This window comes from Hippocampus bargibanti, linkage group LG08 (genome assembly GCF_051943395.1).
Source record: "Hippocampus bargibanti isolate YZ-2025 linkage group LG08, ASM5194339v1, whole genome shotgun sequence".
NCBI classification, from domain to species: Eukaryota; Metazoa; Chordata; class Actinopteri; order Syngnathiformes; family Syngnathidae; genus Hippocampus; species Hippocampus bargibanti.
Window position 1 is genome coordinate 15,334,413 of NC_142741.1, and position 22,650 is coordinate 15,357,062.

The window sequence follows — 22,650 nt, forward strand, 5'->3', positions numbered from 1 at the left end:
TAAATAGAATTCAATAAAAGAGAAGAGGGCTTTTTCATACGTTTTCGCTCCAATTTTAGGGACACATGTGACTCCCAAAAAGCAATCATGCTATGATCGCTTCTTACTGAGAAATCTTGTGCTGTCCCTTTTGGCACAGTGGATGTCTAAAAATAGCCATAGGGAAACCAGACTGAGGCATGAATCAGTGTGGTAAAGAATTACTCCTGATTGAACAGAGCTAAAGTGTGTCCCATCTTTTAAATTTTAAATCTTACAATATTTTTTGGGGAAAAAAAGGTATTTTCTAAATTTTTTAGGAATACTTGTTTTTGAATACAGATTGCAGACAAGTAGGGCGTAATGTTTTGAGAATTTTCTTTGGTTGATGACATGTAAAATTAAGGACTCTTGGCCACTGGTTGCATGTGGGTGAGTATCGAACTTTTGTAATACTTATAAAAGTTGTTTTTTTGTGTTATCAAAATAAAGCAATACATTATTATTCACTTCCTGTTGAATTTAATTTGGCTGGTGACCAAATACATAGTCAGGCCTTGATCAAAGATACTCTCCTGCTTGCGGCTGCACAGGCCTATAATAGCCATCCATCTATTTTCTACTGCTTATTTTGCTGCTGTAAATTCGGAATTTCTCCATTGTGCGAAATGTTTTTCTTATTTTATTCTAATAGGGGTAGGGCTGGTGGTGGTGGGCGGCCTGGCCTGGCCTGGCTCCAGAGGGGGGGCCGTGTGACCCGTATCCAGGCAAGTGAAAACGGCATCCAATATTTTCATTCATCATAAGTGTCAATGAGCCATGCTTTGCTTCTTACTTAACAGAGGATGTGTTTGTCATAGGTGACCCTACCAAGGGCATAAAGCCCCAGACAGCTTAGGTCGCGGTAAGTGATGGCTTGTGGAGGGGAGTTTTGTCATAGGGCAGAATAACAAACTAAATAAACAATTTTAATAGTGCATTAAAAATGTGAAACGTGAAGAGAGCAGAACTTCATTGATTAAAAAAAAAACAGAACAAAATACCATCTTTGGTGGTGACATCGCAAATGATGTTGACTTCATTCATGGGAATCTGCCAATGGGCTTTTTCCTCACTGAAACTCAACGCTCGGCTCTCCTGCCTATTGCATGGATAGGCCTGAATACGCAGGTAGACCGGGCCCTGGGAATGTGAGACATACAGTTAGCACAGACAGCCACGTTCATTTTATTCCTGAATTGTTCAATAGTTTGTATACACTATGTCTTTGATGTGTGATAGGAACCAAATACCTGTACTGTACATACATTAAATCTCAATGTCAGCTATTTAAAAAAAAAGTGAGTCATTCTATATTTGTGTAATTGTGGGGTAATTTTACAAATTAACCATCCACAGTTTCACTGAGGACATCATGAGCCGTTTTGTTGGGTGGACATCAAGACCTACTTTCAAATGACGATCAAATTCTGGAAGTTAACTGTTATAATGCTAAACATACACACATTCTGGGCTGTGCTTCCACAAGCAGAGGCAAGTAGCCACCTGCAGCGCACATTTGCTGGTGTCATGATGAGAGCCAATATGTCTCCCATGGAAAAAAAAACTGAAACATTACTGTATTTACCTTAACATCAATGTGATGTGTCTCAGAAGGACATAGCAGTTTGCGTCGGGCATTGCCTTGTTGATTTATTGTCCAGTATCCTATCATCTTGGGTTCTGGCAGGGGCAACCTGGGTTAATAGATCAATTTGTGACCTGTTGAGTTGAGTCTGATTAACTGCAAATAGTGATGAACTACAAAAGTCGAATATTTGGACACTTGTCCTCATACTTTGTTAAAGCAGGTCCAAACTATTACACGTTGGAGTAATTTACTCGTGTTCAAAATAGATAGAGAATGCCGCGACATGTGTGTTCATATACCGAGTTTTACCCCTTCTATGTGTGCCTTTGAGAGGCGGGGCCTGGTGGAGTGGCTGACGCTGTTTTACTATATGCTGGCATTGGCAAAAATGTCTCTCCTTTGCCATATGCAAAGTTATTAAAGCACATTGCAGTAGATGAAACACCTGGGCCCCAAGTAATGAAGTTTCTTCTAAAATCATATGTGGTTACAATCTCAAAGCCAGAAGAGTGGGCCATCTGGTTAGCAAATCCACCTCAAAGTTTAAAGGTCATTGGTTAAAATACTTTCTTTGAGTGACGTTTGGAATACTCATTTCACTTTCTTTTTTGGAGGTATTTTTTGCTAACAGAACACATCGTTGTCTTCCAAAGGAAAATAATTGTTTCTGCCCCGTTTAGTTCAGATTACTGGTACATTTTTTTTTTTCCAACATATGTGATCGGTTCAAAATAAAACCACAGGACGCCACGGAAACAAATATTTTCCTTTATTGAAAGGTCAAACTTCACATCTGTAGTCTGTAGGTTGTAATTATTGTAAGGCTTAATGCTATTGTCATTCGAACACCTTGATTCATGCAGATACTTCATTGAAGTCTCATACAAGTTCAGTGTCATTTGAAAACAGCTAAAGCTGAATTCAAGTTTTACAGTACCAAATAGAAAGTTCATGAAAATGTATTATGAATATCTATAATACAGTGTGTTGCAAATATATAACCTTTAATCAGTTTTGTAATTTTGAACATATTGCAGGGGGGGAGCGGGGGGGGGGGCATTATTCTGAAAATGTTTTTATGATTCCAGCGTTAAACTTGAAGAACAGTGCGGATTTCTTTTACTGCACATAATGCGGTCCGTGGTTATTTCCATCTAGCCATCCATTTTTCCATACTGCTTATTCTTATCACGGTCACACGTGTGCTGGAGAAGCACTGCAAATTCCAACCAGGACTTGCTACGGTAGTGGGCCCAGAATGAGGCCAGCCTCATTTGGGAGGTTGTATAAATAAATATTACCTGGCTTCTCCATCTGTAAGCACAGCAAGCAATTGTATTTTTCTTCATTGTGCTCATGTTCATGTTTTGCCAAAATGGACTGTGTATAGACTATTTATCGTTTGCGAATATAGCTAATTTGCCCACTCCTGTGATTGTTTTTTTTTTTAAATTACGGTGACTCAACTTTTTTGAGTGTTATTTTTATTTTTTAATCTGAGGTCATGCAACCCCAACCAAATCATGATCATTGCAATTACTTCCAACATTATGAGCAGAAAGTAATATGTTAAACATGATTGTTATTCTAAATCCTGCCTTTATATATTACATTAAAAAATATGCCATATCTGTAACAAGATAAAATGTTTGCGGATAATCTCCTCTTACGAAATGTGCTTGTTGACCACAACATTATGTGCACTTGCATAATGTAGTAAGATACACTATCAAGATATTAAGGCTCATTTTGGATTGGCAAAGTCAAGAGAAATATTCATTTAATAAAATATTTGTCGTGGTTTAGAGTGGATCTGCATGTGCGTTCTGGCATGGGGCCTTTTAGCAAGTGAATATTATGTCATGACCAGCGAGCGCTGTGTTGCTGATGGCTTACTCCTTGGCCAGCTGAACAGAGTTGGGCTTGGCTCCAATGGGGATGCCATGCTTGTGCAGCGCCTCAATTAGGACGTCCCGTGTATCTTTATTGTACGAGTCAAAGTCAAAGACGTTCCGCACCACGTTGGCAAGACCTTCGTTGGGGAATTTCTGTTGGGATGGAGATGTAAGAAAACAGGACAAACTATTGTTCCCAATATTGCATGCAGCAAAATAAGAAAACAAACAAAGAAAGCAAAACATAATGCAACTCTACATTTAAAATGTCAAATGTTATGAAACTGTGTTGAGACCTGCGTACATCGGTATGTGTTGTTTTTTTTTTTATTTGTTTTTTCAATTACACTAGCTGAGAACTTAAAAAAAACATTTACGCTACCTGAGCACAAGGAGACAAGCCACTTGTAGGGAAACAAGAATTGTATGAAGAATGATGAATAAACAGTGGCTCGAGATTACAAACAAAATGACCGAGTGTCTTCTTCTTTTCCTTTCGGCTTTTCCCTTCAAGGGGTCGCCACAGCGAATCAGTAACCTCCATCTTCAGAGGTATGATACGCATGTTTGTTTTGGCCCAGCTTTTACGTCGGATGCCCTTCCTGACACAACCCTCTGTATTTATCCGGGCTTGGGACCGGCACAAGAAGACTTATGATCCCTTTGTGGCTAGAGTGTACAAGTAATAATTTCATCTCCTCGTATTTGCAAACTACTGTATCAAGTGATCGCGAGCTAAACATTCGGGGGATACGATTTATTTGGTAAAACAGGCTCATTGGCTGGATCACGCGTGTCATTTAACATGCAGATGCTTGTAAAGTAATATAATTAAATGCATAATCTGGATCTATACAAGTTTTGCGGTTAAAGAGATTAGTATCATAATGGACACGTCATCTTTCGCGATCTGTGAAATTCAAGGGGAATTCAAATAACGTTGGACATTTAAAACTCTAACAGAAATAAGTCCTTTTCATACAGTAAACATTAACATCTATAAATAGAAGCAACAAGTGTTTTCTTACAATCTATAAAAGCTGACAAATATCAAGAAGGATGATGGGGTGAAATTGCTTTGCTATTTTGATTATAATCAATGACCCACCTTGTCATTTCCATTATACTGTATGCCTAATAAAATATCGAGGCCTCCACTCTCGAAGGCATTGATCAGGATGTCAAGCGTTAAATATTCATTTAATTTTTAGAAACCCCAAAGGCTTAGATTAATAAATAACAAATCATTTAATGCCTTAAAACAAATGTGTCAAAGTCAAGGCCTGGTTGCCAAATCTGGCCCACCACATCATTTTATTCGGCCTGCGAAAGCAAATCAAACTTCCAAATAGTCCTATGTAAACCACAATCACAGTCATTATTTTTGACTTCAAATTTGAAAACGAGTTCTTTATTAATTTGTTGTGTGATCTATGTGTAATATGTAAAGGGGATTAAACATTCAAATGGTTTCTCCAAATTCATAACGGCCCCCGAGAGGAAATCGTAACTACAATGTGGGCCGGGGCAAAAAATTAGTTTGACACCCTTGCCTTAAAACATTCGAATAATCCTGGCTACAAGGATAGGCCAACAATAAACCAGAGGGACAAACAATTCCTTAGCATTCATGTGTTGTAGCAGCACAGAAATGTGGATTACAAAGTCGGTACCTGGAGATGCTTGACAATGTTGACAACCTCACGTGTAGAGTATGGGTATGCGATGGTACCCTGGTCAGCCATTGACCGGAGCTCTCCAAAGGCAGCAACCAATTTCTCCAAAGTAGTGTCAGGAACGCTGGGGCCGTACTGCTTCAGCATTGCCAGCTCAGCCCTGGGTTTGGGGTTGTCGACGGCATGGCAGCTGAAGATGTCACCTGTGTAGATGAATGCAAATTAAATTATGAATGCAAAATAAATAGATCTATGTTGGTGTGTGTGTGTGTGTGTGTGTGTGTGTGTGTGTGTGTGTGTGTGTGTGTGTGTGTGTGTGTGTGTGTGTGTGTGTGTGTGTGTGTGTGTGTGTGTGTGTGTGTGTGTGTGTGTGTGTGTGTGTGTGTGTGTGTGTGTGTGTGTGTGTGTGTGCGTGGGGGGGTGCGTGTGTATATGTGTCTACCCAGAGCTCCAAAAAAGTCATTGCCCAGGAAGGGAAAGCCCGGTCGGTTAGCCAGCACTATCATTCTGAAGTCCGGGTGCATGGCGATGGTGTTAGGCCTCCCCTTGGCTTCACGTGGATCTAAGAGTAGGACACAAAAGAGACAAAATAATAATAATTTTTGAACCATATTAACACAAAACTTTACAACGTATGTGAAGTAAATCAGAATAAAGTAAGTAAGTAAAGAAAATAAAAACGTAACATTAACACTGAGACCCATAACCATGTAAAATCACAATGTTTGAATTTTTTTGACATTTATGTGTTTGATGTTTGCATAGACACAAAAGTGTGCATGCTACTGACCAATCCAATCGCATCCTCTGGCTAAATTATTTGAAATAACCACCTTGCTTAGTTATTATTGTTCAAATATTAAGAGGATAACTATATCCATATGTAGCCATTTGTTGTATTGTACGATGAGTAAATGTATAGCTGTAATTGTACTGTAGTTGATAATAACCCATCTTCAGATGAATTTCTGCTTAATTTACTTTATAATTTATAACTAATAATAGACATGATTGTGCTTGTTGAAGAAAATTGCTTGTTTAAAGAAAATCTAGGAAAATACATTAAAAGAAAATTGCATGTTAAATCGCAATCACATTTTTTACAAAATAAAACATTTTTTTCGCCAAAACTGTTCGACAATGCGCTTTCAGAATCTGATTGATAATCTTAGGCTTCTGCAACATTGTTGAATAAACCCTGCAGGTGAAGGGTATTGAGCATACCTGAGATAATTCTGCGTCCGTCAGCCAGAATCATCTCTCCACTTTCCACCAAGGTTTTCAGGATGCAGGTGACATTCGTGGGAGCTTTGTCAGCCTCGTCAATCACTAAAATGTGCCCCATCTTCACGGCCTTGACCTGCACGTCCATATAGAAGCGACTTAAATGTTCAGAAAAATCATTGATGCACGAATAGCAAACTGGAAAAATATGACTCCTTTGCAACAGACCAGCGGCGAATCCTCATACGTGATGATACCATCTCGAACGGAAGGCTGCAGGGTCAAGGTCTGCACTGTCGTATCCCTGCAGTGAGCACATGCATTGAAGAATGTATGTAATGTAGAACGTCTTAGTCTGATAAAAAGTAACACTGAACTATGTTTATGTTGATGAAAGCTAATAGAGAATTTCCATTTGCCTGCAGAAGTGAGACATCTTAATTCTCACCGCACCAAATTCTGGTCTGCTACAACTGGATTATGAAGTAATGTATAAAAGTAACGAAGGAAAAAGATTTCAGTCTTCAACAGTCAAGGATAATGAGTTGAAGTCATCTACAACTGGACGTCCTTGGGGGTGTGACGTCACGCAAGTCACATACTCAGTATGTAAATGTCTGCTGGTCAGGCAGCATAACCACCCAGGACAGAAAAAGACTGGAGCGCCTGGTCAAGAGGGCCAGTTCTGTCCGAGGCTGCTCGCTGGAGTTTGTGGAGGAGATGGGCAACAGATGGACGCTAGCTAAACAAAAAGCCATAATGGACAGCCCCTCCCACCCCCTCCTATCCACCCTGACAGCACCGGGTAGCTCCTTCAGCCAGAGACTGTGACACCCACGCAACAAGAAGGAGAGGTACTGCCGCTCGTTTCTACCGATTGCTGTCAGAGTTCTTAACAATCACACGTGAATGAGCAAATAAATAAATAAAAACCTGGACTCTTGTATTGTAAATAGCACAGCCACCTTATGTTGACTCAATGCAGTTTCATATATCAAATAGGCTTTTTTATGCTTGCACTATGTAGTTCTTTATGAAACATTTTTGCAGTTATACATTTCAGTCCTCGACATTTCAATTATGCTTCGAATACTGTGTTTTTATCTTTTAAACCCCCCTACTCCCTTTCAAATTGCTGCTGTAGATTGGAAATTTCCCCATTATGGGACTATTAAATGCTTTCTGGTTCTGATGTAAATGTCTCACGGGTACTGTACATACCGATGGAGGAAGTCGAGACGTTCGTGCTGAAAATACTGTATAGTCCTAATATTGAGTTTGTGACAATTACATTTCTCTTTATCGCTTATCCTCAAATGAGTTTTCTAAAAACAGGTTGGGATTATTTGGTGCAGTCGCTTTTTTATTTCTCTTCTCGAGATCATGAAGATGGCTGGGACTATACATGCATTTGAGTTCATTAAATTAGCAAACTAAAAATATGACACCAAATTAAAATCTCAATCATCTTTAATCCCAGTGGACATTCCAAAATTACTAGAGTTGCCCCAACCTCAGCCCCCGCACTTTCCACTTATCCATGATCTACTGATCTTCTAGTTGACCCGGTATCTGTCCTACTTTCTTTCGTGCGCGGCTTTTGCGTTTCTAAACCACATCTCCAAAGACTTTCACTCGCCCAAAAGCATGTGTATGCACGTGTCTGTACGTGTACACACACACACACACACACACACACACACACACACACACACACACACACACACACACACACACACACACACACACGCACACGCACACGCACACGCACACACACACACACACAGACGCACACACACAGACGCACACACGCACGCACGCACACATACACAAAAAACACACACACGCACGCATGCACATATCTTCCTGCCTCCCGTCCCTGCAGCTTTGATCTAATATTAGCTGCTGGTCCATTTCCATCCACAAAACCATCCATTTTGACTTTGACAAGACTGACTGCAGGTGCACATTAAAAAAAAATATTAAGCAGCGAAAACAAAACAGTAAGCAGGGAAAGTAAGCAGCGAAAGCAGAGGACACCAACCAGTGCCTGCCCATGGCATAAACATTCAATGTGGTTGTTTCGGGCCACAACACCAAGACAGGGCCCACATCAATTCCTGTGTTACAATTAATGTTCTGCTGCAAGAACTGTTTATGTCATGGGCCGGCCCGGAATCAATTTTTTACAGCGTATTCAACAAATACAGGATGACTTATAGCGTTGTCAATCCACACGACGTATTTGCTATTCACAACGGTTACGGAGTCAGACTATCAGAAAAATATCGTTCTGTATCCTGTACAAGGCAAGATGTCACACTATAAGCCTGGCAGTAACCAAACCCCACCATGTGCCTCATGTATTTGGTGGTACTCTGTGTCATCACACTTGACAATTATTGAACACACACTGCTGTTGAGTGAATGCTGGCGCGTGTAGCTGCCGCTGCTCACACGCAGAAAAAATATCCTGTGACTGTAAAGTTTCCTTGAGGGTTTTGAAAGGCGCTTATAAATGAAATGTATTATTATTATTATTTAAAGTTAAGTTAGAAAAATGAAATTTCAGAAAGAACGTGCAATTATATACCAACATGACATTGAGCAATTACAAAAAAAAAAAAAAATCATGTTGTTACAACTCACCTGTGCAGTTGTAGATATTCTCTGGATCGGTTCAGAAGGTGCAGGAACCTGTCCACTATTTTGTTTTTCCCGACACCCTATGGAAGATAATAAGATAGTAAAATAAAACGTGAAGGTTTCAGATGTTTCGCCTCCTATCCAAGAGGCAAATTTGTACAGATGACGGCTGAAGAAACCGTCTCATCAATGGACCACTCCTGTACGACTGAGAGCTTACACAGACGTAAAATAAAATGTGTTGTTTTAGGAACAATGTTCTATAAGAGTGTGGAAGAAGTCGATTGCCTTCAATGCAGAGGGTAGCATCTCTTACTTTTGACGGTAACAGTTTGTGACAGGGGGTTCCTCTGTTCTCTTGGACTCACTGGCTTACCACAGTGACCGAGCAGTCAGACATCCTACAAGGAGCTGTGACAGCCGCTAATGTCTTGGCTCGGAACAGATTCCCCAACTGACTGCCGCATGTTATTATTGCAACAGCACAGACCACCATATTTTGGCTGCCGTGTCCACTTCTATCCTGTATCTCGACACACTAAAGCTAAACTGACAGGACAAAGCCTCCTAAAGGAAGTGCTCATCGCAGAAATTCCCGAAAGGATTAAAAGAGTTTTTGAGTCTTGTGTTCTTTCCAAAGTGCCTCACATTGCTGCAAGGATAAATACAGTACTATACTGTACTGTATGTATTAGCTTCAAAATCTGAAGCTAATACAGTATTGCACATTTGGCTTCCTGGTATTTGATTTGTGATATTCTATGGGCTGACGTTGACAAGATGACTGATGACTTTTGTGATTAATAGTGGGGAACAATTAAGCCATAAAATTGTTACCATACACCATAACCATAAAGTAGGAATGTACTGTGGTTCTATATTTTTTGGGGGATACCTCGCTCACAGTAGATGACACTGATTAATAACCAATATTTAAATTACACGATCAATTGGACATACAGTAAAGTCTCGTTATATCGATATCGGATATATCGATAGTCCCGGTTATATCGATACTATTTCTATGCACGCACGGAGAAAATTACATGCAAACAGGGTCGGATATATCGATAGTCCCGGTTATATCGATATTTTTTCGGACTCCCTTGAATATCGATATAACGAGACTTTACTGTATGTTGTGTATAGGCTGCAGACTGCCTTTATTTAAAGTATTTTTTTTTCATTTTGTCATGCCTGTGGGACCAGTAAATTTGCTAAATTTAAATGCTTATGTGACCCTTAGCATCGAAAGAAAGTTAGTCTTGAGTCTTGTTTTCAGCAATGTAGGGCTAATAGATTTCATGAACCAGAAAAAAAAAAATCACTTTTCTGACTAAACAGCTTATGAACACAAAGTAATGTTTAGAGTGCAACAATCCCAAATTGAAACATTTTCCTTTTTGAAAATGGAAATCAAAAAAAGTAATTTTGTTAATCTGTGACAAAGCTTGCCTGGTTGCCGACCAACAGTAAGTGTTCTCCTAATAGAAAGTCTTTTAACATGTCCTCCATCACCATCACGTGCTGCAGAGACACAAATCACAATTAGTCACAATACATTTTTACAAAAATTATATGTCACTTTTTTAGGTTTTTGTCCTTCAGTTATGAAGACAGGAAGAAAACGGGTCATTGGGAAAAAAAAGTAGGACATCTACACCTGGCCCTCAGACATGACGTCAACAACATTCACTCTCAATAACGTTCCCAAAATGGCACAAGATAATGCGGACCACGTACAGAGAGAGAAAGTGTTGGGAAGAGAGGAATCTAGGCTATAGGACACATTAATAGAGCTTGCTCATTTTAAGAACTGTCACACCAGTGACTTCAGTCATTCAATCATCTAAAATCAATCAATCAACTGCAATGATTATTGGTCAGCGCTAGGGTTGATGACTGAGGAATTACCTGGTGATTATCATAGAAGAGCACATCTGGAACCTTCATTTTCTCATGGGGTTTGTAGATGGGAGCAGAAACTTTCCCAATAGTGAGCATTCCATCTTTGACCATACCTGATGAAAAAACAAACCAAGTGAGAAATCACCCCAATAATTTAAACAGCTCAGTTGGTTTGATGCTGGGTGACATGTAGTGATTGAGGATATGTTTTTAACATGGAACACATTCCAGACTTTTTTGGGGACACAATGCAATACAATACATATTGATTTATATCATGCTTTAACAACGCTGTAACAAATCCTGGCCTGAATTTTAACCCATGACTTCATTCAGAACTGTGCTAACCAGTCATACCTCGGTGCCACAACAAAGACCCGGAAACTGAATTTAGATTGACACAGAAAGTAAGTCATGTGTATGCAAATTATTCGGACGCACAAGTGAAGTCACGTGTGTCGTCAGCGTCTGGAGTGTCTTGTATGGAGCAGTTGGTGAGGCTCTTCTGAAGCAAGCCACGGGCCAAACTGGGAAGAAACCTGAAAACACACAGTGCTATAGTGTTGAGGGGCGTCCTCCGTACTACAGCCCTTTTTCTACAGGTGCCGAAGTGGATAAAATGCGAAAGTTCATGCAACGCTGAGCACACCTCGAGAGGCAAGCTTTGTTGACAGCGTGGGCGATGCTCTCCTCAGGGTAGCGAGAGAGTCGGCGACAGATCCGCAGCAGCTGTCTGGTCGAGAGGGAGGAGGCCAGAGACTGTGCCTGGTGACACATGCAGATAAATGAAGGTAAATCACATTGGCACACACGTGCGCGCACACTCAGGATACACTTACTGTGGGATCAGTTGTTTGTCGTAGAGTGTGCGTGATATGCAGGAGCTGTTCGGCAGCCTCCTTAGGAACATTAGGAGACTGCAAAGTGAAATGAAAACAAGAGGAAGTGTATTGAAATCAAATTAATGGGAGCCTTAATCAGCCTATTTTTCTCCAATATGAGGCTTTCAATTTTTTCTTGCCCACTTGTGGAGTAGAGAGCAAGGAATCCTACTCATCACTGTCAATTTTGGGTTCGTGAAGACTTTTAATGATTAAGCTCTGTAAAAATAAACTTAAATTTGATCATTGAGACACCGATTTGACATTAGCTACGGCTGAAATTTTGGATTATATGACCACTCGCGAAAAATCGATACATTTGCTAGAAACGGTGCTGACTTGCAACATGTGGCACAATATGTGGTGAACACATTTATACTTCAATGTTACCTTGTTTTTCTTGTGTCAGAAAACCTAAAATCAATATAGTTCTTGATTCAACCGGGATATATTTACTGAACGTTTGAGGGAATATATTTACATAATTAGGACACGTAGAAAAGTGACAATAAATTGGTGATGGTTAAAACTTTAGACTGAATTACGATGATGATTTAGTCATTTATCATTCATAATCAAAATTCTTCTTGCTTGAAAATAAGGCAAAAAGCCCCGAAAATGTCTAAATAGCAAACGTGTCAAAATGACAAGAAATCAATTTTTACGGGAAAAGTGTTGTTTGTAAGGAGCTAAATGGGAAGATGTGGTGTACTGGATATTATCTTAAATTGTGTGAAAAATAATAATAATAATGAAATCATTTCAGAAAGTTGAATGAAATATTTCAAAGTCAAAACGTTGACCAGAGGATAAATTCTTGCCCACTGAGAGTATCTCACCAGTCCTTGCAAGAGGTTGACCTCCTCGGCTCGGGCCAGCGGCCTGACGGTATGGTACAGGAACATGGTGAGCAATTCGGGACCCAACCATTGCTGACCTTTACTGCTGCTGCTGCCACTGGTGCTTGCACCCGCACCCAGAAGTGGAGGCTCAGCCAGGGCGACCACTCGAAACGATGTGTGGATGGGAAAGATTGACCTGGAAAAACAGATACCAATGAGACACTGGCGACAGTGTTGGGGAAGACAGAAGGTGTGTGTGTGTGTGTGTGTGTGTGTGTGTGTGTGTGTGTGTGTGTGTGTGTGTGTGTGTGTGTGTGTGTGTGTGTGTGTGTGTGTGTGTGTGTGTGTGTGTGTGTGTGTGTGTCCATGCGTGTGTGTGTGTTGGTCACAACCAATCTGTCATGAGGAAGCGCATGGTTTTTGACCGTTGGCTGTGTAAGCCTCTGATTCAAGAGGCCAGAGAGGACCATGACTGTAACCCCATCGAACACCAACACATCATTGTACAATATTTAAACTGGTGAAGGCAGAGCATTTTAAGAGGGCACTGAGCATCGTCATGGTAAATACATGAGTCTGAAGCTAACAGTTATTGCTTGACTGCCACCTGCACTGCATAACAGCATTCGTTCAAATATGTAAAAATGTTTCTGGCACAGGCAAGGATGTTTTGGGCAAATTGTTGACGACAACTTTCTGATGTTATTGGGTGTACTTTTCAAGCAGGGAAGTATAATTTTGCATGTTGTTAGAAGAATGCAAAATGCATAATGCATAGTGCAGAATCAAGAAATGCAAAATGCATTTCTTGATTCTGCACTATGTACAGTTTTTTTTCTTATGGCACGGTTTTGCACATTTACATTTGCACAGTATACAGTTGACATTTTTATTTTGTTATGCTTAGAATATCTTGTTTTCTATCCTTTCACCCCCACCCCATCCCAATCACTTTTCAATTGCTGCTGTGGACTGCAAATTTCCCCATTGTGGGACGAATAAAGGTATTCTGATTCTGAGTACCTTAACTGCACCTTAGCTCTTCAAAATAAAACATTGATCACTGCTAACGTACCATAAAGAGAGTTTAATATTGGTTCATCAGAAAGAACTTTATGGGTCAAAATAAATTGGTTTGTGTGAACAGTTACAAAGTGTTGCATTTTGTTCACGCGTAACAGATGGTACTGTAAAGTAAATAAAGTGTGCACCAAACAGTGATGTTTTTGTGCATACTGTGACAACCCAACTATTTATGAGGCTAAAACACAAATGGATTTCTTCCGATTAAAAGCCTTTTTTTTCATTCTGCACAGAATTTTTGTCAGTGTCCCAATTCCTGGCACTGTAAATTGTTCGGTCTATTCCCGGACGTTTAAGTGGTCGGATGACAAGCTCCCCCCTTTGTGCTTTAAAAACACGCAGGAACTCATATATGTAGACTTCTTTTCCTTAACATCATTTCTTGCTCAAAATGACAAAGCAAACACATTGTAAATGAGTATACCTCTCTTTAAGTTGCGCGTCTGTCAAGTTGTTTTTCTCCTTCAGTGCCTGGTATCTATCCCACCTCAGCAGCCTGGTGCCATCATAAAGATCCAATTCCCGGTCATGAAGTAACCTGCAGCATGTAACACTGGTGAACTTTGGTTTATCTACAACAATACTGAAATGTGTGATAAATGTTAGGTCTTACCTGGAAAGAACAGCCAGTGTTCCCAGGTTGACCCTGTGTATACCATCCAGCAGCAGCAGCTTGCCCTCTATGGCAGCAGTGACCAGCGGTGACGGACGCCACGCCGTGTCGCCGTTGGGGAGCGTGAACCTTTGCTGGAGGAGGTCCCTGGCTGTCATATCCTGTCACAGGCACAATGAAATCAATACATAAACAAATACAATGTAAAGTTAAAATGAGATACTACATATTTGTGAAGATTTAAAAAAAGGATAGAAAGTACACTGTGTAAGAGACGGATTGGACTGATTGACTGGCCATCGCCATTCCTTCATTTTACCCCGCGAGAGAGGCTGCCTTTACAACAGCTCCTATATTTTGCTCTCGTGCTTCTTTTTTTCATCACTTTGCTGCTGTGAATTGGAAAGTTCTCCATTGTGAGACTAAAAAAGCATATCTCATATTATCTTATCTTGTTTTATCTTATATGCCACCTGTTATCAATCAAGTTGTGGGCGTACTGGAGTCAGTCCCAAATGACTTCTACCATGCTTCACCAAAATAACGTGCCTTTTCACCTCGTATGTCGAAAGTATGTACAATGTTCATTTTCAACTGCTCACTAATATTACGGCTATTAATATCGTGCGCCTAACAGTCCATAAAGTATGGTAGCTGTTGTCATATTTATTTATATTTTTTTTACCTGGTAGAGCATGACAGGCTCAATGCTATAACCCAGCATCTCAGCAAACTCTTTCGCTATCACCGATTTGCCACAACCCTGAAGCATACAGAACATGATTAAATCAAAGCAATAGTTAACAATAAACACCATTTCTATGCATGTATGCATGTGTATGTAGCACCTTGGTTCCAATGAGACACATGTCCTTCACCATATGTGACTGCATCATGTCAGCAATAAGCTGAGAGTGGCTAGGGGTGCTGATGAAGGCGTGGCTACTGTTGGGTGACTGGTGCTCCTTGGTGCCTGCAGGCACCTGATTGTTCATTGATGAATTTTGTCACAACAAATACAGAATACTGTTTTAATATTATTTTTAAGACAGTGGCATTATATTAATATAAATTGAACACATTGTATGATTCATCATCAACATTCAAAACCCAATTTTTGAGTCATTGGCAGCTGGGAAAAATGCATTTGAAAATAATTATTGAGCAGATGTAATTGGGTACAAATATTTCATTAACCCAATATTCTCTTTATTTTTCTCAGATATCAAATATAATTACAGTTATAATACATTTTGCGCTTTTTGTGTAGAAGTTCATAACGACACTCGACTATGGATCGTACCTATTTCATACAACATTGGGCCAAAATGCAAAAACTAGTGATTTAATTTGGTATTTACATTTACACAAATGAATACATGAGACAAGCATTAATTGAATACGTTAAAAGTTTGTAATTGACAAATATTTGTTTATTCATGCTCTATTCGTCTTGTTGACACATTGGGAATATAAGAATGCTTTGTTTCATTCACGACCTCTTGACTATTTCCCAGCTGTGAGGCGAATAAAAATCCTAATGACAGAGCCAAAGAAAAATCATGTAAATTATAGAAACCAGTTTGATTTTGAAGCATGCAGTCTCACAATGCAAACACATTCTAATGTAATGGATAATTATTTCAGTGCCTGCATTACATTTATTTAGATTACATTTTGTCGTTTATAGTTTTTTTTAATTGTTTTAACTGGGGCTCTATACCCAAAACTGCATTTTTGGGAGGACATGGATCGATTTGGTCCGCACAAACGAGCATTGACTCATGTGAAATTAAATAGTACTATGTTTCGGTTCAGAAGCACATCTTTCTAAGTTGAGTCTGTGTGTGAGTGAAACAGTTGCCTATTTTATGCAAAGCACTTGAATGTGGCAGTGCATGCACACCAGCGTAATGTCTCCCAGTCATGCAGGGCTTCACTCATAATAAAAAAATATACGTTCAGGTTTGAAGTTAGCTGAACCTAGCATGCTTTGGTTGGATGTGAGGGCATGGAACCGCTGACAAGAGCATTGACGATGGAGGTTCTCCTTTCCCACATTAAAGGGCATAACAGTACGCGAGTATAATTTAAAACCCCGTTAATTATTTTCAAACATTATAAAAAAGGTGTCTACCTGAATTGTAACATCTTTATCTGAAAAACTCAAAGTAACGTCTGCACAGTCCTCAAAGCCTGCTGTTTTGGACACATTGACAACGGTGCTGCTCGACGTCTTGCTGCAGCCATCCAGAAGCTCAAATTTCTGTGCAAAATCCAAAAAAGCTGCATTACTTGTTCACTCATGTGTCTGACAACCCACAAGTTGCAGAAAATATGCCGTAGACCACTGACAGAATACTACAAAGCTGAACGTCAAATATGCTATCCTACACTGAGCACCGTCTCCACAGCGCTGCACCCGTCTTTGCCCAACATGCTCTGGTAGGGGTAAAGTCTCTGGACCAGCTGCTGTGACGACATCATGGGGAAAACATTCTATGGAAACATAGGACATAACTGATTAGACCTGTGAACTGTGGCCCTTGAGTGCCCCGATACTACATGTTTTCAACATTTGCCTCCTCCAAGAGACCTGCATTCTGATCATTTGAATCAGGTGTGTTGGAGGAGGAAGGCATGTGGGATAGGGGCCCTTGTGGACCAGACTTGGTGACCGTTGCATTCAAACATCTGATCTGAATACAAAGCCCTTTATCAGAGAGGAGAGCAGGGGTTTCAATGGGTATTTACCAGGACATTCAGGCCATTAAGGAGATTGTCTACAGGAAAGTCAGGAAGGCCCAGGTTAGCTGATTCCTGGGAGCACAGTGTGGTCGCAAGTGACAAAAGCTGGGACACCCTGACACAAGGAAAAACCGTGCGAGGAGAGTTCAATTACAGTATGTGTGTATGGATGTAAGTATAATAATAAGAAAATAAAACAAAAACAAAAAATATGAACGGTAGTACAGTATATAGTATATTGTACACACGCGCACACACACACACACACACACACACACACACACACACACACAACCACAATACACAAAAACAGCCTCTGCAATGGAATGTCAATTACTCAGGTCAGGCAGGAAATTTAGCTTGCACAGTCATCGTGTGACTGTCGTGATCTTATGTCATGTATTTTTTTTTTGAAAGAAATGTTGAACCAAAAGTACAATTAAAAAAGTGGTCAGACAAATATACAATATGAATTCATATGCATCATGTAATGTGATGAGACTCAGCGTATTATCTGCATGATTTGTCATGCCAAGTTAACTTAAAACTGAACTTGAATCGTATTCTTTTATTACGTGTTACTAAATAAGGGTTCAGTGAATGTGCATGCAAATTGGTTGGGTTTGGTACCTTCAACAAGGTTAAGAACCACAGATTAAGCCAAATGCTATGACAATAAATAACCCACTGAAAAGCAACATAAAGGCATTCGCAAACGCTATGACTGTATTCCAACTCCAATTAGCTACGGTGGCGTATACGAGACTGGGAATTCACCTTTCTGCCGCAATGTTCGGTCCTGCTGCATATAACAGCTCCAACTGGTCCTGAAAATAACGTTTTCTTGTAGCAACCGTATACTTTCTTTTCATGCTAAATAACACTGGAAGACCATACCTTAAACGGGAGATAATAGATGTCTCTGGCCTGAAAGCGAGATCGGAGGGGCGGATCAAGTGGGTTGCCTTTGTATTTGGGCACAGGTAGACCTAGGGCGATGACTCGAAAGTCCTCGCTAACGCGGACGATCTTCCAGCTATCAAGCTCTTTTTTTGTGTGGTCCTACAGGTCAGAATAAACAAACAAACAAATGTTTATAAAAATAAGAACATAAAATAGTAACAAAACAAAGGGTGTTTTTTAAAATGAATTTCACGTTGGTGTTCTGACCTGCAGCAGCTTGTCATAGCGTTCGGCTGCCATGAGGAAGCGCCCATCTTCCAGCTGCATCTCTCTGTTCTCCAGCAGGTTGTTGAGGACGGGAAGAACATTCCTTTCGGCCTTCTCCAGACCCTCCAAGAGAAGAACTCGCCCTTGGGTGGCTGCCCTGACAGCGCACTGAGAAGAAATGACACAAACATCCAAGTATGATAAAACCCTTTATTTATATGATTGTCCTCACAAAACCAAAGTTTTATTTTTGGAAGGGATATTTTTGCAGCATGTAGGGAAACAGTTTACAGTGTGTGTGAGTGTGTGTGTGTGTGTGTGTGTGTGTGTGTGTGTGTGTGTGTGTGTGTGTGTGTGTGTGTGTGTGTGTGTGTGTGTGTGTGTGTGTGTGTGTGTGTGTGTGTGTGTGTGTGTGTGTGTGTGTGCGTGTGTGTGCGTGTGTGTGTGCGTGCGTGTGTGTATATGCAATGTTCAATTGAAAACCCAAAAGCTTCTCTTGACGTCAGCAGGCAGAAAATTTAAGCAGTATAGGGAGACCACAGGACCAATGTGTATGCAATTAGGTGTGTGTGTAATGTGCATACGGGGGAAAGCCCAGCCACAAGAATGACTATCCCGAGGTCAGGATGTTCTAAATTTAACTGCAAGCCCATTTTCAACAATGTAATGATATAATTATTTGGTAATCTAAAATGAAACAGGACAAGGGGGTCCGGTTTGAAACTAGCATAGCATTGCTGGGGCGGCTATTCTTGGCAAAAAAGTAACCCTGCACAATCTAATCCAGGGATGACGGCTGAGACCATTTCGATATACTGGATTGTAAAATAAGTATTTCTGAAACCAATGCATATGTTTCTACTTAAGAGGTGGCAGAAATACGACCTTTGGGGGATACTACATTGAGAGGTTCTTGGGACACCAAAAACACCAGGCAAGGCTCATGAGTGGCTCTTTTACAACGGCTCTCTCAATACGATGCATCACAGAATCTTTTCTTTTTTGCATTTTCCTTGAGCACAACAAACTCGTATGCTTTCCCAGTCCCATGAATGTTATCAAAGGGTATGATTGTTTGGAACTGTCAAGACAGTGTTTCCATTCCTTTTGCACGGCAAAGAACTATTCGATGCTTTCTATCAGCAGAAAGATGCTTTTACAGCATTATAAAGAAAGCCTGTGATCTTCTTAATATTGTATGCAAATAGGCTTACCTCATCTACCTAAATTATCAAATTCATTTTATTTAGAAATAAAAATAATGGTGTCGTTGATCAAAAACATGTCCATATTTGGACAAGTTTCTATAGTTTTCAATTAATCTGTAATATAGTTAAAAGACAACCGACGTCACTTTTTTGTTTCCTAACTGACATCAGAAAAACGTTTTATAGCATCTAAAATACCCAAAACACGCAATATGATATTTTTAGTCAAATGCAAAACACCAATAAAAAACACAATTTGTCCAGAGACGTCTCCAGACAATTTGTGTCCATAATTTGTAAAATGGCTTCAAATGACTTCTACTGAGCGTATTTTACAAAGATTCCACCGCATATAGCTATATTTTACGTTTTAAGTCTCACGCTGAATATTCAGGAAGTCTTGTTTTTGAGTTGGTGACGAGTCCGTACGTGACGTCACTAAAGGACCGCCCTTGACCGTAAAAAAGACGCTTTTTAGCGGTCTTTCCATTACGTCAAAGTATTTTGCTTGACGTCAGCAGGCAGGAAATTTAAGCAGTCTCGGGAGACCACAGGACCAATGCGCATGTAATTAGGTGTGTGTGTAATGTGCATACGGGACTTTGTGGGGAAAGCCCAGCCACAAGAACGACTATAGCGAGATCAGGCCGCCAGAAGAGGGCGTCCAAGCGCCATATAAGGAATTTATCAGCCTGTGGAAACGGCGGTGGCCACAGGCGGTCGCCATTTTGTGCCTCTTTTTTTGGGTGAGAGATTTTCCCCCAATGTTGCCTCAAAATGGCACAAATAAATTCTTTAATCGATTGCAAACATGTATGCTTTACACTTCAGAACTACAGTAAAGTCTCGTTATATCGATATTCTTGGGAGTCGGAAAAAATATCGATATAACCGGACTATCGATACATCCAATCCTGCGGCATGTAAATTTTCTCCTTGCGTTCATAGAAATAGTATCGTAATAAGTAGTACTATCGATATAACCGATATCGATATAATGAGACTTTACTGTATTTGAATCATATTCATAACTGCATGTGTAACAAGAAAGCATATTCTCCGAATCTGAAGCCATTGTTTTGATTCACAAGCAATGCAAGACGTCTTGGCGTGACGTCATGAACTGGGGGCGGGACTTTCTGAAAATGCCCAATTCGCAGCTCAATTTTTTGCAGATTTTGGACACTTTAAGTCATTTTTATTGGTGTTTTGCATTTGACTAAAAATATCATACTGCATGTTTTGGGTATTTTAGATGCTATAAAATGTTTTTCTGGTGTCAGTTAAAAAAAAAAAAAAGTGACGTCGGTTGTCCTTTAAGTCTCCATAATGTGGGAACATGGCGTTTCTTTTTTTGTTGTTGTTGTTGTTGGATTCCACCTGACGACAGCAAAATGCAAAAACTTCCCCAGGAAAAAAAACAAATGTTTATTTAAAATACAGTGAACCCTCGTTTATCGCGGGAGATATGTTCCAAAAATAGCCCGCGATAGGTGAAATCCGCGAAGTACAATGTAGTCATTTTTTTTTTTACAATGCAAAACTGTACATACTGCAGAATGAAACAAAAAATAATACCTCTTTTTAATAGTTTAAAGAACAGTGTTGTAAAACAATATTTTCTTCCTGACTCCGCTGTGCTGTAGTGTCTTTTTCTACAGAAGGAGTCTTTCTCCAAGAGAAGGACATTGTTATCGGTAGTTGTTGGCACTCTTTCTTTTTTTTGTCTTTCTTTTTTTTGAGAATAGAGAACCGCTCATGGAGCAGAATAGGATAGTAACGTAGTAGGATGTAACGCAGGAAAAGGATAGTCAGATTGTGTGACCATTACAAATGCAATCAACCACAAAGGTAATACAAAATATGAGATCTGAAAAGTTCTAGGACATATTTTACAAACAATATCTGCCATGCTTTACATGGCCCAGATGATTATTCTGGAATTTGGCATCATTCATCACAACCGTCTTAATTTTGTCCATGTCTTGAAAACAAGTCCCTTGAATGACCTTGTTGAGCACGGACAAAATGAAAAAAAAAATCAAACAAATCACAAGGAGCATCTCAGGTTAGTAGAGTGGTTCTTGTCGGGCAGAAAACGCTTAAAGTCATGGTGAAGCATGAGTTGCCCTGCCACAACAATTGCCTCTTACACATTGACTGACGTAAACATCACAGAATCTCTGTCGACATGCTGGTTGATCGTGTAAGTCCACAATAGAGAAGAGTAAAACTTAAAAAAAACATCATTTGAATTTGAAACGTGCCTTTTTGACTCCAGTCGTGGGACTTTTCCAACACACCTCGTACAAGGCTCATTTGGTAGCCCCAACTCCTTAACAACTCCTATAAAAATATATATACCTGTGGTATTAAAATTACAATTTTGATTGTCATTATAATGCGACATACACTAGCATGAAGTAGAGTGTTTTTCATGACTTTTTTGTACGTGTTCAGTGTTGCTTTCATCAATCATTTAACATTGGGTAAGCATGAAGCTCAGAGGCTTACTGCAGGTTGTGTTACAGTCAAACGTGCCCAATAAATGTTGATAAACACTGAGCCGGTCATTAGTTTCAAGATGCATTACTTTTCAATGGGGCTGGTGTGGAAATGGTAGGCTTGTTCTGGCTAACATAAATGAATGCTAACTGGTAAATAGTCCAAAGCAAAAATCCTTCTGACTTAAAAAAAACAACAACAAAAACATAGCAAAACAATGAACTAGCAACCTAGCTTTCCTCTAGAAACGAATGACTGGGTGTTAGCGCAGGGATCGACCCATTCTGAGTAAATATAGAACTGTAAATGAGCACGGCTCTCTGAGGAATATGCGGCAATGTTCCAGACGACACATGAGCGCACCTGCTACAATCGCTTTCCAATTTATACCCACCCATTTTCAAACACACACTTGAACTCATCACACCCACTCGAGTAAAATAAATCACACGAAACAAACATTTTCTCACCGCAAGATGTTTTAAATATTCTGGTCAACACAACTGGGAAGAAGGTGACGGTGCTTGTGAGATTAACACTCCAGACAGACTTCAGTCTTAATTTATAAACGTGATAAAGATAGTAATGGAAAAATGAAGGTGGTAATGGAACCCCTTTAAGAGTGTTGCTAAAAACGCCATT

At 39.9% G+C, this 22,650-nt stretch overlaps 1 protein-coding gene across 3 annotated transcripts in view; it reads right to left on the bottom strand.

Annotated features, from left to right (window-relative positions):
* vwa8 (von Willebrand factor A domain containing 8) overlaps positions 1 to 22,650 on the bottom strand; it is a 54,198-nt gene that overhangs the window by 28,898 nt on the left and 2,650 nt on the right. For all 3 annotated transcript variants that reach the window (XR_016115742.1, XM_089002363.1, XM_089002364.1), the window contains exons 5-28: positions 18,296 to 18,463; positions 18,023 to 18,187; positions 17,903 to 17,952; positions 17,132 to 17,240; positions 16,772 to 16,876; positions 16,515 to 16,643; positions 15,226 to 15,360; positions 15,063 to 15,140; positions 14,378 to 14,538; positions 14,189 to 14,302; positions 12,679 to 12,877; positions 11,798 to 11,875; positions 11,608 to 11,723; positions 11,400 to 11,497; positions 10,965 to 11,071; positions 10,506 to 10,577; positions 9,054 to 9,130; positions 6,633 to 6,708; positions 6,405 to 6,540; positions 5,623 to 5,742; positions 5,178 to 5,383; positions 3,506 to 3,657; positions 1,607 to 1,715; positions 1,023 to 1,161 (exon numbers count right to left, since the gene is read on the bottom strand). Coding sequence is in view for 2 of the 3 variants with exons in the window: in XM_089002363.1 (XP_088858489.1) it covers positions 1,023 to 1,161; positions 1,607 to 1,715; positions 3,506 to 3,657; positions 5,178 to 5,383; positions 5,623 to 5,742; positions 6,405 to 6,540; positions 6,633 to 6,708; positions 9,054 to 9,130; positions 10,506 to 10,577; positions 10,965 to 11,071; positions 11,400 to 11,497; positions 11,608 to 11,723; positions 11,798 to 11,875; positions 12,679 to 12,877; positions 14,189 to 14,302; positions 14,378 to 14,538; positions 15,063 to 15,140; positions 15,226 to 15,360; positions 16,515 to 16,643; positions 16,772 to 16,876; positions 17,132 to 17,240; positions 17,903 to 17,952; positions 18,023 to 18,187; positions 18,296 to 18,463 (2,899 nt within the window). In the remaining variant the exon portion in view is untranslated. The remainder of the gene's footprint in view (positions 1 to 1,022; positions 1,162 to 1,606; positions 1,716 to 3,505; positions 3,658 to 5,177; positions 5,384 to 5,622; positions 5,743 to 6,404; positions 6,541 to 6,632; positions 6,709 to 9,053; positions 9,131 to 10,505; positions 10,578 to 10,964; positions 11,072 to 11,399; positions 11,498 to 11,607; positions 11,724 to 11,797; positions 11,876 to 12,678; positions 12,878 to 14,188; positions 14,303 to 14,377; positions 14,539 to 15,062; positions 15,141 to 15,225; positions 15,361 to 16,514; positions 16,644 to 16,771; positions 16,877 to 17,131; positions 17,241 to 17,902; positions 17,953 to 18,022; positions 18,188 to 18,295; positions 18,464 to 22,650) is intronic.